Source organism: Indicator indicator, chromosome 25 (assembly GCF_027791375.1).
Source record: "Indicator indicator isolate 239-I01 chromosome 25, UM_Iind_1.1, whole genome shotgun sequence".
Lineage (NCBI taxonomy): Eukaryota > Metazoa > Chordata > Aves > Piciformes > Indicatoridae > Indicator > Indicator indicator.
This window is the reverse complement of record NC_072034.1, coordinates 7,706,106-7,722,954: the sequence shown is the minus strand read 5'-3', so window position 1 is coordinate 7,722,954 and position 16,849 is coordinate 7,706,106. Positions and strand designations below refer to the sequence as shown.

The window sequence follows — 16,849 nt, the reverse complement described above, 5'->3', positions numbered from 1 at the left end:
ATAATTCTTTTTAAAGAGCAGCATCCATGTAAAGTGCCTAATTATAGATTTCAGCATGTCTCGATTTCCTAATTTCCTTGGCAAAAGGCAAGGGTTGGTTTGTTAGGTTTTGGGGTTTTTTTGTTGTTTGTTGTTTGTTTGTTTAGATATTTAGTGCTTACCCTGTGTCACTTTCAGTATAGATTTTTATTTACACACACAGAAGGTCTTTCTTATTTACTCAGGGCTTCATTTTCTACTCGATTATACCAACGCAAATGACGAATAATTTAATTAAAATATGGTTACTGTGATGGAAAATTAACATAACTGAGAGAAAAGCCAAGTCCACTGTTGGCAATAATTTATTTTATAAATTCCAGATTCTCATGCTCATGCACCCTTTAGAGCCAAAGCTGTAACAACAATGATATATTTTCACAGAAAAAAAAAAAAAAAAGTAGCATTTTCCTGCTCACACAAAGGGCTTTTTTCCCCCCCCCCCCCCTCTCTTTTTTTTAATTTTCAGAGAGAATGTATTTGGGCTGCATTTATTACTCTATTTGTATAGTAGTAGCCACAATTAATAATCATAATATTATGGTGTATTTATAGAAGAGGCTGTTTGCACATGTGAGACCTCGAGGCATCAAAAAAGCACATTCAGCTTTATAGCACTGAACCTCAGAATGAAACACTCTGCCCTTCCATCAGTTTCAGGCAAGCTTAGCTGCACCAAAGAAGGGGGGGGGGGGTGTGGAAAACAGTATTTCAATGTTTGTTTTAAAAATATGTACATATGGAGTGATCAAGGAAGGAGATAAAGAGCATTTAGAAGACAACAGACCAAACCAGCATTGTTTTGAATGAAGTTTGGCCTTAGTTGTTTCCAGTATACCATTAAGGGTAAGGCTTTGCAACTGCATTTTAAATACATTAGTTTCTATTGAAAACAACTGCAATATCTCAACTTAATGACTGTAAGTCAAAAAAGAGACTAAAAAAAGAAATTTGTCTTGTCTAGCATGAATTCAAGTATCATTTTTCTTTCATGCTCACCAAGAAGAACATCCTGCGGATTTCCAGCTGTCAGGAGCAGGAGAACACCGCAGCCATCCTTTACAAAATAAGATTCTTTCTATGAAATTGCCTGTTTAAGGGTTTGTTTTAAATAGATGAAGGAGGGGGGGGGGAAAAAACCAAACAACAAAACAAAACAAAAAAAGGTCATCTTCTGCTCCTGTCTCCTCAGCCCTGCCCTGCTGCTCATGGGTGTAACAGATCTGACAGACTTGGAACAGCCACTGTCTGGTGACAACAATTTATTTCCACCAGCAACTTGAAAGTTCAGACATTCCATTTTTAGATAGGCCACTTCATTTCTACAACAAGAAATAACAAAGGCTAAGAAGAACAGGACTTCACTCAGATTCAGAGTCTGTGGGACTTGCTCTTCCCTTACACATACCTGTCCTGGGGTGGTTTGGTTTCCCCCTCTGCCAAACAAACTGCAGACAGAATAGGAACTACCTCCTTGGGGGACAAGATGTTATTTAAACATATGTGTGTGTAAATGCATATATACATTTCTGTGCACATACACATCACAAAGCACGGTAATAAATGACCTGAGGGACAAGGAGCCACACAGAAGGAGGGCTAGCACTGAGGTTGCTGACGAGCAGGGACGTCCCACATGTTTTTGGGGCTTCTCAGTCCAATTTTAGGAGCTCCTTTCAGCAATGCATTGGGATTTTTCTATGCACAGATAAGAACCAAAGGTCAGACAGCGTGACATAAATCCCTCAGGACACATTATTGTTCATTTGTTACAGAAACCTAAAAGGAGGGCTTAGCTCCAGCCTTTGGCATCCTCCTGAGCAGCAGTATTGAATTTACACAGCTCCTTGCGGTCGTCTTCCTCCTCTCTTACCCCGCGCTCACAAACTCAAAACAGTACCGAGCAGAAAAAAAAAGACCCAACACAATAAGAGACACCTTTATCAGCCTCAGCCATCTGTGTTCCTTTAGTCTGATCCAAGTATTTTGGCAGGCATGTGCACAACTTGCTCCTACCCAATATCATCCTGCCCTGCAAGAAAAAGTCCACTCCCACTTCCTCCCCTTGCCACCAGCACACAGGTCAAGCGGCGTCCTTGGGCTGTTGATGGAAGGACTTGAAACACTAAAGGTATCAGTGGCAATGTTTAATTAATTGTCATCTCAGCATGAACATTTCTAACCACACTCTGAGTAACTGCAACCCTACTTGGTAACACAGCACAGAAAAATGCAGAGATGACAAAAATTCAGTCCTGACCATAGGCATTATCTGGAGTTTAAAAAATTCAGATGGAAAAATGAAATAAAACGAGCACAATCCTTGGAAATCAGGCATTGGAATGGGATGCCCAGGGAGGTGGCACCATCCCTCAAGGTGTTAAAAAAACATGAGGACATGACACTTTGGGACATGGCTTAATGGCCACAGTGGTATTAGGCTGGCAGTTTAGGTTGATCTAAGAGGGCTTTTCCAACTGAAACAATTCTAAGTTAGAAACACAGGAGCTAAGAGTTCCCTTGAGAGAGAAAACAAGGGAAAGAAAACCTCTACTTCCTAAAGCATCACCACCACCATAAATTAGTTTTTGAGACAATCTGACATCATCCTACTGGGCTTAAAATCTGGATTTTCATTAATTTGCAAAGGCTCAAATTCTTTTCTCGAAACAAACAGGCATAAAAATTTTATTAGGCAACTTTCAAAAGGAATAGAATCATGCTCAAGAAAAAAAAAAAAAGTCATTTAAATAGACACAAACAAAAATGTAGGTCTCCAAAGAATAGGGGTGCAATAAACTCCTGAGTTGGCCTTCTGTTTCTAAACAGCCTTGTAATTGCAACATGTCTTGATATTTCAGACAGGCTGACATTTTGATGGATTAAAAAGATTTGTTGTATCGAAAGGAATAAAGGATGTGGAGTGGGGAAAAGCACCAGGAAACCTGAAGGGTAATATGACAGAAGAAATACAAGCTTTAAGCACATACACTACAGATGTCTACCATGGCTCAGGCATCTTATTTATTCCTCTAAACTGTTTCAGTAGAACTCTCTTAATTTATCAAACACGATCCAAAAAGGAGTTGACAAGAAAAGCCCTCAACACTATTTACTCTCTAGCTCTCCAAGGAACAATTTATCTCCTAGCACAGTGCAAGGGAAACATAATCACCTATTTCCCCATACACAGTGCCTGTGGCAAACCCACACCTCCAGCTTCAAGTTTTAAGTGGTGCTTTTTTTCTGTCTTCATATACATATACACCCCATGATGTGAACTTGTTTTGTTTGGGTTTTTTTTTTTCCCTCTCCCCAGCTGCTTCAGAATGCTACACATGGAGTTCTTGTTTAGAAAGCCAATTGCTATGGCTGGAGTTTTTCAGCACTGTCTTGTGTTGGATGCAATTTAGACTAATTTGGTCCAAGCAGGATATAAATTCTGAGCAGAGCTTATAAAAAGATGAATACAGATCTGGCTAGGTGAAACATCACATACACACTATTAGAATCTTCTCCTGGTATTAATAATCTTATTTTAAGAAATGCTGAAACTACCCCAAAAAAAGAACATTAAAAAAAAAAAAACAAAAACAAACCCCACTTTTGCCTAAAAATCCAAAGATGAGTAATCTGAAGTGCTTAGAATTGGAATATTTTACTCACTCAGGTTTTAGACAAAACCACATCTTTAAAAGGCTTCAAAAGCATAAAATGGAATATACCTCCAGAGAAATGCTTAAGGAAAAAACCACCTAATTTTATAACTAAAACTAACACTAACTAGCACAACTCACTGGGTGAAAAATTCTTTTGTTCATTGTCCACTTCATAGTAGATGGTAGTAGACACACATTGGCAGCAATACCAGAGAGTTATAGAATCATAAAACAGTTTGGGTTGGAAGGGACTTTCAGAGGTCATCTAATCCAACCCCCCCCCCCCCCATAGGGATGTCTTCAACTAGATGAGGTTGCTCAGAGCCCAGTCCAACCTGACCTGGAGTGTTTCCAGGGATGGGGCACCTACCACCTCTTCAGTGCTTAAAGCATGCTTGAGAGCAGGTTGGTGCTGCAAGTCTACCTTCCCATGGCACTCTCTACAGCCACCTGAAAGGAGGTTGGAGCAAGGTGGGGTTTGGTGTCTTCTCCCTAGTTAAAAGTGATAAAGAAAGCAGCCAGGGGAGGTTTGGGTTGGACATTAGGAACAGTTTCTTGCCCAAAAGGGTTTGTCAAGCCCCAAAACATGCTCCTGAGGGAGGTGATAGAGTCCACCATCCCTGTAAGTGGTGCTGAGGGAAAGGGTTTGGTGGTGGCCTTGGCAGTGTTGGGTTAACAGTTGGACTTGATCATCTTAGAGGTCTTTTCCAACCTTAATGATTCTATGAGTCAATGAATATTGTCACCACAAGCAGGTCTTTCTGTCTGTAGAGCTGGATGCTTGTGTTAAACATCTAACACATGAACAGAGCCCTTACACTCTGGGGTATAGATCACTATGTCAATACAAGCAACAGCCTATTAACAGTTTGTATGTGCAGAATATGAAATAAGGCAAATGATTGTTTTCATTACTCTCTGCTGTTGGCACATAAATTACCAGTTCCTAATAGGCTCTGTGGAACTCTCTTGCATTAACTAATATGACTGTATGTATTTTTACAGTGCAAGCATAGCTATCAGTTTCCATCTGTTCTACTGTCCTTTTGGTACGTTACTGCTCTGAGGAAGCAAACAAAAATAGAACACTACAAAAACAAACCTGGGTGACAGCCTAGACTAAGACTCTAATGAAAAATTAGATATATTAGAAGAGAGAGAGAGAAACATCACAGTAAAACAAAAACAGTTTCTCTAACATATCTGGTATTATTCTTGGCAAAGGGAAGCAAGGCTATAAATTTACTGGAACAAATCAGTGTGGTACTGATGTACCGAACTGATCTGGCATCACTCTTCCTGACTGCAAGAATATGTAGGCAAAACTCTTTGTTTTGCTTCAATTTTAGTCGCCATAAATTTCTTTTCTAATTAGAACCCAAGAGTATTAGGGCTTGTCTACACACAGGTTTTGCACAGACACAGTTACATGGGTAAGAAACCAAACTGACTTCACGGCAATGCTACTCCCTAGTCTAGACACAATTAAAACAAACTATGCCCACAGAACTATGTCATGCTTAGGGGCTGCTTTGATATAAATTTACCAGGCACCTTGTTGTTGGAGGGGTGGGAAGTCGCCCTTGCAGCAATGGTTCAATAATACCTGACCTCTGAAAAGACTTAAAAGAGACTATGGAAATGTCTGGAGCTTCTTTCCATCAGACAAAAGGGTATGAACATCCTCTTATGAGATGCAGTCTCAAGGTTCAAGATACACATGGGAAATGGGAAAAGACAACACTAAAAGATTTGGACAGCAAGTTCTCCATGGAACAACAATGTTTTTTTGTGGCCAAGAGAACCAATAATATCCTGGGATGCATCAGGAAAGGTGTGTCCAGCAGATCGAGGGAAGTTCTTCTACCTCTCTACTCTGCCCTGGTGAGACCACACCTGCAATACTGAATCCAGTTTTGGGCTCCCCAGTTCAAGAGGGACAGAGAACTGCTGGAGAGAATCCAACAGAGAGCCATGAGGATGCTTAGGGGACTTGAGCATCTCCCCTATGAAGAGAGACTGAGGTCCCTGGGGCTGTTTAGTCTGGAGAAGGGAAGACTGAGAGGGGATCTGATCAATGTCTATCAATATCTGAGGGGTAGGTGTCAGGAGGAGGGGGCCAGGCTCTTTTCAGTGGTTCACAGTGACAAGACAAGGAACAATGGGTTCAAACTAGAACATAGAAGATTTCACCTCAACATGAGGAGAAACTTCTTTACAGTGAGGGTGACAGGGCACTGGAACAGGCTGCCCAAGGAGGGGTTGTAGAGTCTCCTTCTCTGGAGATTTTCAAAACCCACCTGGATGCATTCCTGTGCAGACTACCCTAAGTGATCCTGCTCTGGCAGGGGGGTTGGACTCAATGATCTCTTGAGGTTCCTTCCAACCTCTGTAACCCTGGGATTTCAGGAGCCAAGGACAATGTCGCCTTAGCCCAGTAATGCCAGTGGTGAAAGCTGAAGACACCAAGAGGGTAAGCACCAAAGAGTGACCAACTTCTGCAGCTCTCCTACATGAAGAGCCACTGATTGCTTCACCTAACACCAACCCATGGAAAGAAACCTGCACTCCAGCAGCTCTGAGGGGCATCACTTTACATGGAAAAGGAGTCACTCATTAACATCGCTAGAACCCAAGAGCCATTTAGAGATTTGTATGAAGAATTTAACACTTAAAAACAAGCACATGAAAGTTTTGCACTGGGTTTGGGCTATTATTTCAAGCCTTTGCATTAGAGGCACATGAAAAATAATATTTTCCATAATAAGGAATGTTGGTTTTAAAGTCTAGTGATTTTTAAACAAAAATTACGGAGTGACCTCACATGCAAAAATGCCCAGAGGCTGCTAAAATAGCAAAAAAGGAGAAATTCTAGATACTAAGAAAATGTAATGTGGCAGAATCATTAAAGAAATTAGAGCAAATGAAGGGGGAGGGGGGGAAGTGGATAACATTAAACTGAAACCCACGAATTGGTTTGGAACAGTTTAACATAAGGCACATTCACCTCCTACTCTAGCTCAAGGAGCACACAGAGATCCCTTTTCAGATCAGTGCAAATGACAGCAGCAGCTTAAAAAAAAAAAAGAAAAAGAATTACACTTTTTCCAGAATAAGTAATATAAGCACTAAGGAAAAAAAAAAATCCTAGCTTTGGAGCTGGGACAAGGGAGCAGATTTTCATTGTTTACTCAAACACTTCATAAGCAGTTTCCTTTGTCAAGCTACAATTAGTGTGCCCTGTATCATTAAAGAATAAGAGGATTTATAAATAGTATGAATACAAGGAATACACTATTGTTCTTTTCTGTACTGGTAAATACAAGACATGCTAGATAAGACTCCTCTGAAGTGAGTTTCAGAGTCTCTTACTAAATTTAAAGTCCTCCACCATTACCCAGCTTGGTTAGAAAACTAACACCTTCAATGTTCTGCCTTACCAGTCCACCCACCCTTTCCTCTCTCCTAGAGGGATGCTAGGTCTAGCCCCACATTCCTGAGGTGGTACCCAGCCCTAATAGGACATGAGATGTGGTGTGCTCCTATGGCTCAAGCAGCTTCTCCTGCAAGATACTCCATTTCTGCTCAGCAGCAGCTTTCCTTTTTAAGTCTGGCTTTCTGGAGCTCTTCACCAGACAAATGCAATGAAGGAGACAGTTCTTGAGTACCTTCATCTCACTCTTAGGTCCACTGAGAGCCTACAAGGTGCAGGAGTGACAGAGAACTAGCTAAGCCATGGTACCTAGGCTGGGCTGAGTCAAAAAGCTCCACTTAAGATATTTACATCACACAATTGGGAGTTATGGCCACAGCTACAGCTCACACTGAGTCAAAGCAAAATGTCCTATGATTCTCTTTCTAGGAGAAGGTCATTCACTCTACCTGCCTTAATTCCTACATCTTTATTGTGCCAGCAGTAAGAATTGCCTAAAATCACCACATCTTTCCTGATGAAAGGAAAAACTAAAAAAAAAAAAAATAACACTTTTTTTCCTAGATTCTGGATCTGGGAGATGAAAGCCCCACCTATCTTGGAAGTTCAAGCTTCCCAATAGTGCCAGCCCTCCAATGATAACCCAAGCAGCAGCTACATATGAAAGACAGAACTGAGGGCCTCATGTTTCCCTGTCTAAAAATGAATTATAGAGTGTTTTGAGTTGGAAGGGACCTTTAAAAGTCATCTAGTCCAACCCCTCAATGAAGACAATCTCTCCTCTTTTGAGAGCATTCACTGATAAAGAGTGCAAACTAAGGTCACTGGTCTGCCTTTCCAAGCCTTTCCACCTTCAAATCAATTCCATCTACATTTTCCTCATTTATATCCTTCTTCCATTTCCTTAAAAACTATGAACCTGTTTAAAGTATATGAAAGATGTTCAGTTTACCTTCCAAACCTCTCATTTGTCATACCTGATACACACTGGTCCCTAGCAAAGCCACCTCCTCCCTTCAAGGAAGCCCGCCATTGAAGGGTTAAACATTCAAACTAGAGATCCTGCCTAATTCCATTTAATCCCTAGTAACCCAGCACAGAAGATGAGGTATTGTCCTTGTGTTCCTATTATTGCTGCCAGCCAAGCAGCAGGGTACAACACACGACCACCCAAAACACCCCACAGCATACCAGCATTGTTGGGGGAGGCAGGGCTTCAAGTGAAGCTAAAGTGCATTAATCATTCTATATTAAAGATGAAATAATGATGGTGAAACTCTTAGCCCTGCCTGAAGAGGTTAAAAGAAAATTTATGTTGAAGAGCCAGAAGAAAGGAGCTAAGCAACTGATGAATTTCTTTCCGCAGAAACACATAAAATGGTCTTCAGGACACTTATTTTTTTTCTTATCTAAGAACAGTGCAGCATCTAATGATTAAAATAATAATAATAAAAACAAACAAACAAACAAAGACTGACCCCAGAACATTTTCACAGAATGTTAAATCATCTGATTTGTCATTGTAGATTACACAGAAATAAGGTAGAAGACCAAAACAAAATTCAAAAAGCTTTCTAATTCAGTAGCAACTACCCCAAACAACACCCCTTTGCTGTAAAGCACTTGGGGGTTCTTTGCAAATCTCAGAGTATTTGGTACTTCAAGCACAAGGCTTTTGCTCACAATTTGCACTTTTCTGAGGACACCACAGCTCTCTTTTTCTCTACATGCATTTAATAACAAGCACAGAAACATCCACAAAAATGTAACCTTGTGCTAAAGAAAAATAAGCCCCAAAGTGTAAATAAACTGTTCTTTGTTTCCTATACTCTTTGCTGTTGCTTTAGTGAAAATATAAGTTAACTCTTCAGTTTCAAGGCATGCCAGCTGCATTGGGTTCAGAAGGAAATCCCCTTCCCCCCAGTCCTGCCACTGCACAGCCCTTCTCTTGGCCCTCCTTTTCAAAAAGGGCTAATGGACAAGCTCAGTGGCTATGAAATCAATGGATCTGTAGTCTGATCCCATAGGGCAGATCCCAGGGATGGGTGAGAAAACTGAAAGAGACTTTTTCAGCTGAAGTGCTGAGTGGATCTTTCCAATACAGTTGGGAGAGAGAAAAAAAAAAAAAAAAAAAAAAGGAAAAGGTATAGTGTCATAGTTTAGTGACACAACTCAGAAAAAAAAAAAAAAAGACCATTTCCCAAGGACAAGGATTGATTTACTTATGGAACAAGTGGTTTCATGCAAGCCTGCTCTTCTATACTGCCTGCTGGCTAGACAAAACCCAGTCAGTGCTTCGAAGCTGTAAGTATCTGCACTTCACACCAGATATCTGCCACCCAAAACCAGTCCTGAAGTCTGCATCAGACAAAAGATCTACTAACTTCCTTGTGAGTGCTGCTCTCCCCATCAATCTCCAAGAGAAATTTTCACATGGAGCAGCTCCAAGTGCTCCGGGGTTCAGGCACATGTCACACTGCAACCAAGATGGCATCCCGTTACTGCTTTGCCCTTTTGCCCTTTTCTTCAGCAATATTCAGAAACAAACCCCAACATATTCTCCATAAGAAAAGGAAGAAAGAAAATACACAACACTCAAGCTTTTTCCTCACAAGAGAAACAACCAAACACAAAACAAAGCTTTCTGAACAGCGAAGATGGAAATAAGTTATCAGGTGCAGCGGTACCAGACCTAGTAGGCTTTGTCAGCAGACCTGCAGCAATGATTTACACATCTGTTTTCTCCAGGTGGAATCTAAAAATCAGTCAGTCTTCATCTTGCCAGATAGATAACAAACAATGCTGAGGACCTTATGGGCAGAAGAACACTTCAGTTTTGTGGCTACAGGTTCATGCCCATTCATTGTGCCTTATCAGTATTTTATCAGAGTTTAAACTCTCTGTCTACAATTACTTTGCAGGGAACCAGTCCCTGCTAGTATAGCAAAGTGAGGTTATAAACCCATAGAGATCATACTTCAACTACAATAAAACAAGGAAAAAAGCAAGTAAAAAGTGTTGATTAGAATCAACACATCTGCTAAAAAAAAAAAAAAAAAACAAAACAAACAAAAAAACCAACACACAACCCAAACCACCTCAGTGGCTCAAAACTAAGACAATTCCCAAGAGGAAGTATAGATGGGGCAATACCTGGGATGTACAGGCAATATTGAGGTAAACTGTTCAGCTAGGAAAGGAAATGTTGAACTATTGCACACTACCAGCATCCTCTGCTGGTTTACCCATTCAGAAGTGCCAGCTCCAAATTTCCAGGAACTACAAAAGTCAAATGGCTCATCATGAGGTGCAGAAGGCAGTTCCAGACCATGGTGCAACTTAAACACAAGGCTCTGTTTCACACCAAGCTTCTCAGATTCCCACAGAAGATATGAACACTATAAACACCCAGCTCAATGGCTCAACTACCAGACTGAGCAAATAAAACATCAGTACTGTACCAGTGATGTTTTAAACCTGGCTTCCACCCTTTGCTCCTCAAGCAAGTCATGCAAAGGGCATTTAAAGTCAAACAATTTAAAGACCCCTCAGTCAAGGAAAACGGCTTTGAGATAGGTAGAGCTGCCAGCTAAAATCTTACATTTTTACTGTCCATCATATCCAAGAACACAAACAAGACCATTTTCATGCTCATCAGTGAAGAAGTAACCTGAATTGGAGATGCACAAGGAGACGTGTCTGAAGGACATAACCAGGCCAGAATGCTAAACACACTCAAGACTTTGAGAGGAGATGGAGCTGTTCAGAGCAATCCTCAACTGGCCAGTCCTCAGACAAATGCCAACACGTGACCTTAGTGACAGTAATAATTTCCACAGGAACAGAAAGACTTAAAATGATTAGTGACTGCTAAAACAAGAAGGCATATAAAACTCCAAAATACTTCCGATGACTTTTTAGCACCTCAGATATTTAGTACCTAAAATTTATTCAACCCACATTGCGCCTAGAGGAAATGCATTTAAGCACTACACCTGAGCCTCTCTTCAATTTCTAGAGGCAGCTTGAAGTGAAACAGTTTGAGTGATAGTAATTGCAAGGTTATCCTTGACTAACAAACCAGCAGACTTAGCTTTCAGATCTGCTGCTGTGCACTAGCACCTGTAAAAAGAGCTAACAATCAAAACACAAAATGGCTTGGTTAGAAAGCCAACAGGTAAGTAATTACTGAGCAAAATCTTTACCTCTGCTCGCTGCGTGCGGGGCAAAACAGATGTCTTCTCTATGGCGTAAACATCCACCAGGTAAAGACGTGCTCCTTGCTCTCTGTCCAAGATGGCTGCAGTCTGGATGACACCAGTATGGCGCCCGATGGTGAAGAGGCGCCCCAGGCTTTTATCCTCGCACCGAACTGACACGATGTAATATTCCACCTGAGCTTCCGAGCCCCGTGGACTGGCCGCTTCGATTGAGATCACGTTTGTCCCAATAGGTTCACCTTCTTTTAAGATGGTGATGTATTTTGGCTGAGTGAAGACAGGCCCATCAACCCCCTGCAGAATTATAGTCATCTCAGTGGTGGATTTTCTCCTTTCAGGGCCAAGATCCGTGGCAGAAACTATGAGGTTGTATATGAGCTGAGAAGGCACCAAAGCTGATGCTAGTCTCAAGTCTCCACTGTAGCGATCCACAATGAAGGTTTCAGTGTCTCCATTGACTATTTCATATTCCACTTCTCCGTTGGCACCCTCGTCAGGATCCGCAGCAACAATGGTGGTTAGGATTGACCCGATCACAACCGCGGGGTCAGCCGCGAGAGCGTTTTGCGATACGAAGACAGGAACGTTGTCGTTCTGATCCGTCACCAGAATGGTCACGTTCTTCAAAGCAAACCGCCTGGACTCCACAGGAACAGCCTGGTCGGTGGCCTTGACTGTTAACTCAAAGAGATTAGCAAACTCCCGATCTATTTCAGCGTTGGTAAATATGGTTCCTCTCACTTCGTCTATACGGAAGTGATTACCTCTTGGCATCTGTTGAACGATGGCATATGTTAGCTGCCCATTAATATCTGCGTCTGGATCCTGAGCAGTCACAGAAACGACAGAACTACCAACAGGAACATTCTCTACGATAGACTTAAAGATGTCCCCCGGAGGAAAATTAGGAGGGTTGTCATTAAAATCCCTGACATGTATTACCACTGACATTGTAGATGACCGTGGTGGCCTTCCTTGGTCTTTTGCTGTTATATTTAGCTTATACAGAGATTGTGTCTCAAAGTCCAGTTTCTTTGCAAGAAAAATGCTACCAGTGTTGGGACTGATGCTAAAGGTCCCATGATTGTTTGTTCCAGTAATGCTATAGTGCAAGTCAGCATTGTCACCCGAGTCGGAATCGGTGGCAGTGATAGATGATACAAGTTCACCAACTCTCATGTTTTCCAAGACATCCACTAACAAGGTTGATTTAGGGAAGGAAGGACTGTTGTCATTTTCATCCAATACATCAATGCTCAACATGCAAGTTGTACTTAGGGAAACCGCCCCAGAGTCTACAGCTTGGATGACAAGTGAGTATGATGCAGTAGCTTCATGATCTAATTTGCCTACTAAGGTTACTTGGCCTGTGCTACTGTCTATTGCAAACTGGTTTTCTTCATTTCCCTTGATTACAGAGTAGTGAATCAACCCATTAACCCCTTCATCAACATCTGAGGCAGAAACTCTCAGGACCTGTGTCAGATTTGCTGCCAATTCTGATATAGTAGCCTGATAGAGATCTTTCAGAAATTTGGGGGCATTATCATTGATGTCCTTCATGTAGATTTGTACAGTTGCCTGATCCTTTAGAGGCCTTGGCAACCCCTGATCTGTTGCTATTACAGTGAGACTAAATACTGCTGCTCCCCTTTGTCTCATGAGAGCTTCTCTGTCAAATTGATGCGTGCTCCTTATTTCCCCAGTCACTGTGTTCAGCTCAAAATCCGGCTGCATATGCTCAAATGAATACCTGACTTCCCCGTTCGGCCCAAAGTCTTTATCTACAGCACTTATTTTACCAACATGTGATCCACCCCTCTGCTCCTCTTCAAAGTAAAACACATAGTTGGTACTGTTGAAGAGGGGCCTGTTATCATTTACATCCTCCAGAATCACAGTAACATTCACAGTAGCATTCAGTGGTTCTACTGCTCTATCAGAGGCAACGACCAGTAAAACATATCTTTCCTGAAGTTCACGGTCCAGTTCAGTTTTTATATACAGCTGACCATCTGGGAATATGCCAAAGGCATCCCCAGTATTTCCTTCAATTATACTATAAGTTATTTCACCGTTCGCTCCCGAGTCTTTGTCAGAAGCCTGCACCTTAAAGAACCTGGAATTCACAGGCTCTGACTCCAAAATAGTGATTTCATAGGAAAGCTGGTCAAACACAGGTGGGTTATCATTCACATCATGGACAGAGACAGTCAGGATAAAGTTGGAGAACAGCTGTGGCACTCCCATATCCGAGGCCAGGATTTCAACCTGGTAAGACCCAGCATTTATGTCCAGTGGCCCTGTTAAGCTTATGGCACCTGTTTGTTCATCGATTGAAAACAAGCCCTTGGGGTTTTGTTTAAGGCTGTAAAGGACCATGCCATTAACACCTTCATCAGGATCAACAGCTTTGGCCTGGAATATAGTATGCCCAGCTTTCCAGTTTTCCACCACATTTACACTTTCCACTGCATGAACAAAGTGTGGAGAATTGTCATTTAGGTCTTTGACAGTTATGTTGACTACCGCATCTCCAGTTATTGCCCCACCACTAGCAACCACCTTCAGCTGGTAAAATGCTTGCTCCTCCCTGTCAATGATACTGGCTGTGGTGATCTCCCCTGTCACTCTGTTGATGGCAAACATGCCCCTTTGGTCACCTGTCGTAATAAGGTAACTGATGTTGGTGTTGAGGTCCATGGTGGAAGCAAAAACAGTACCTACATGGTAACCTAGGGCAACATTTTCAAAGACAACAAAACTATACATGCCCTGACTGAAAACAGGTGGATTGTCCTGGGTGTCCAAGACAGTGATGGTGACAATGGCTTGGTTCTGTGACTGAAGATGGCCACCATCAGTGGCCACGATCTGCAGCTGGTAAGCAGTTTTCTCCTCCCTGTCAAGGGCTATTTTTGTTGTGATGATCCCTGTCTGACCATGGACCTGAAATCTGGAGGTGTCTCCAGCTGAGATGCTGTACTTGACCGTCCCGTTGGGTCCCAGGTCAGGGTCCGTGGCAGACACTGTGGTCACATAGCTTCCAGCTGGCTCATTCTCTTGGACATGGGCAAAATACTGAACAGGGTAAAACACAGGGCTATTGTCATTTACATCCAGGAGACTCACATTAACTCGGGCTATTGAAGAAAGGGGAGGAGAGCCCAGATCAGTGGCCAGGACCTGCAGGGAAAAGTGAGCCTGCTCCTCCCGGTCCAGCTGTGAGATGGTGCTGAGTTTGCCTGACACAGGATCCAAGCGAAAGATCTGGCGAGGGGTCACTGAGGAGGGGCCAACCGCTGCCAGCAGTGGCTCAGCTTCCTGCAGGGAGAAGCGGACAGTCCCATTGTCCCCCAGGTCCCCATCTGTGGCACTCAAGACCAGCAGCTCAGTTCCTGATGGAGAATTTTCAGCCAGGGACACCTGGTAGCCCTCAGGTTGACTGAAACAAGGTTTGTTGTCATTGACATCCAGAATGGTCACCACCAGCTGTGCATAGGAGAACTTGGGCTGCACCCCTTGATCACGGGCACTAATGTTGAGCACCACCTGAGAAGCAGTCTCCCGGTCCAGCCTGCTGGAGATGAACATGCCTGCAGCATGCTCTGCAGTGCCACCCTTGGGGCCAGCTGTGGTGACCAGCCCACTGTGCTCACTGATGCAAAACCAGCCGAGCTCATTACCCGAGACGATGCTGTATTTGAGGTTGGCATTGAGCCCCGAGTCACGGTCCGTGGCACTCAGGCCCCGCACGTAGCTGCCCATAGGCACCTCCTCACTGATGTTCACCCTGTAGACTGACTGCCCAAAGACAGGGGGGTGGTCGTTAATGTCATTCACAAAGATCACCAGGCTGGCTACCGATGAGCGGCTCACAGGAGCTGCCACCGCCCCTTCACGGGAAAGGGAAGAAGTTGGAGAGCCCGGGGGTGCTGGTGGGGCCCCATAGTTATCTGCCACTGCCACTGTAAGGTTATAGGCCGGGATGCGTTCCCGGTCGAGTGCAGCTGCTACTTTTATAAGGCTGAGGTTAGGCACCTTACTGCTATGCACCTCAAAGTGCCGCTGCTCGTTTCCTGCCAGGATCGACACAGAGATGTTCCCGTTGGCCGCGGGGGAGTCAGCGTCGCTCACTGTCAGCAGGGCCACCACTGTGCCAGGGGCTGCGTTCTCGTCCACAGAGGCAAAGCGAGAAGTGGCAGGGAAATAGCGAAACTTCACCCGGGGCTCATTGTCATTGACGTCGAGCAGGCGGATGAGGGCCTCAGCGCGGCTGCTCAGCGGTGGCACCCCTCGGTCCACAGCCTGCACTGTCAGCGAGTACTGCTGCCGCATCTCATAGTCCAAACGCTCCCGGATTCGGATCACCCCGCTCTCAGGGTCCACCTCAAACGGGAGGCTGCCAGCTCCCTCCCCACCACCATCACCTCCCTCCAGGCGGTAGTGGATATCAGCATTGGTGCCTTCGTCAGCATCAGCTGCGGCCACTTGGAGAACGCTGGCCCCAACAGGTGCGTCCTCAGGCACTCGTGCCTGGTAAAGGCTCTGGCTGAAGATGGGTGGGTTGTCATTGATGTCCTGGACAGTGACATTAACCTGAAGGTACCCCCGCCGACGGGGCTCACCCTTGTCCTCCACTTGTACCAACAGCTGGTAGGTGGGGGTGGCCTCCCGGTCCAGTCCACCCCTAGAAACCAGGTGCAAAAAAGCTCCTTCACCGCTGGGGTTGAGGGTGATGTTGAGACGGAAACGCCCCTCCTCGTTGCCAGAAACGATGCGATAGGAGCCGTGGTCTACACCATTGGTGCCACTGTCGGCATCGGTAGCCGTGTCCAGGATAAGCTGGCGCCCGCTGCCCGTGTCCTCCTTAAAAGTCACTACGATGGAGGGATCAGGGAAGACGGGAGCGTTGTCGTTGAGGTCGAGCACCAGGACTCGTACCTCGCTGGGGTAGGTTGGCTGGCTAGAGAGCACCACCAGATCCACCACATCGCTAGCCAAGCTCTCGCGGTCGATGGTAGCGCGGGTGTACAGGGCTCCCGAGGTGGCGTTGATGGCGAAGAGGGCATGGCTCTCGCTCAGACGGTAAGTGAAGCCCGGGCGAGTGGCGATGGTGCCCACCCAGGTGCCGGGCGGTTGCTCCTCCAGCACCTGGAAGACCTGGCGAGGCTCGGCGGCGGCGCCCAGCGGTAGTAGCGGCGGCAGCAGCAGCAGCAGCAGAACCGGCGGCGGGACCCCGCGGATGGCGGGTGAGCAGCCCATGGCGCCCCGGGGGTGAAGAGCCCCGGGGCCGCTGCTCTCCGCGGTGCCCCGCTGGAGTCCACCTCCCGGCGCTCTCGCTTCCCTTCTTCTCTCCTCACCCACGGAGGCTCCGCTCTCCCTGCCCCGTCACGGACGGGAGCAGACCCTCCGGCGCGCCGCGCTCACGGGACGCTTTTCTTATGCCTCTGCCGCTCCTCCCGCCGCCGCTCTGGGGCTCGGGGGCGGCCGGGGCC

The 16,849-nt window shown here is 44.8% G+C and overlaps 1 protein-coding gene across 1 annotated transcript in view; it reads right to left on the bottom strand.

Moving 5' to 3' along the window:
* FAT4 (FAT atypical cadherin 4) overlaps positions 1 to 16,616 on the bottom strand; it is a 139,536-nt gene extending 122,920 nt beyond the window's left edge. Inside the window, exon 1 of the mRNA XM_054392322.1 lies at positions 11,337 to 16,616. Coding sequence (XP_054248297.1) covers positions 11,337 to 16,616 — 5,280 coding nt within the window. The remainder of the gene's footprint in view (positions 1 to 11,336) is intronic.
* Between the last annotated feature and the right edge of the window lie 233 nt (positions 16,617 to 16,849).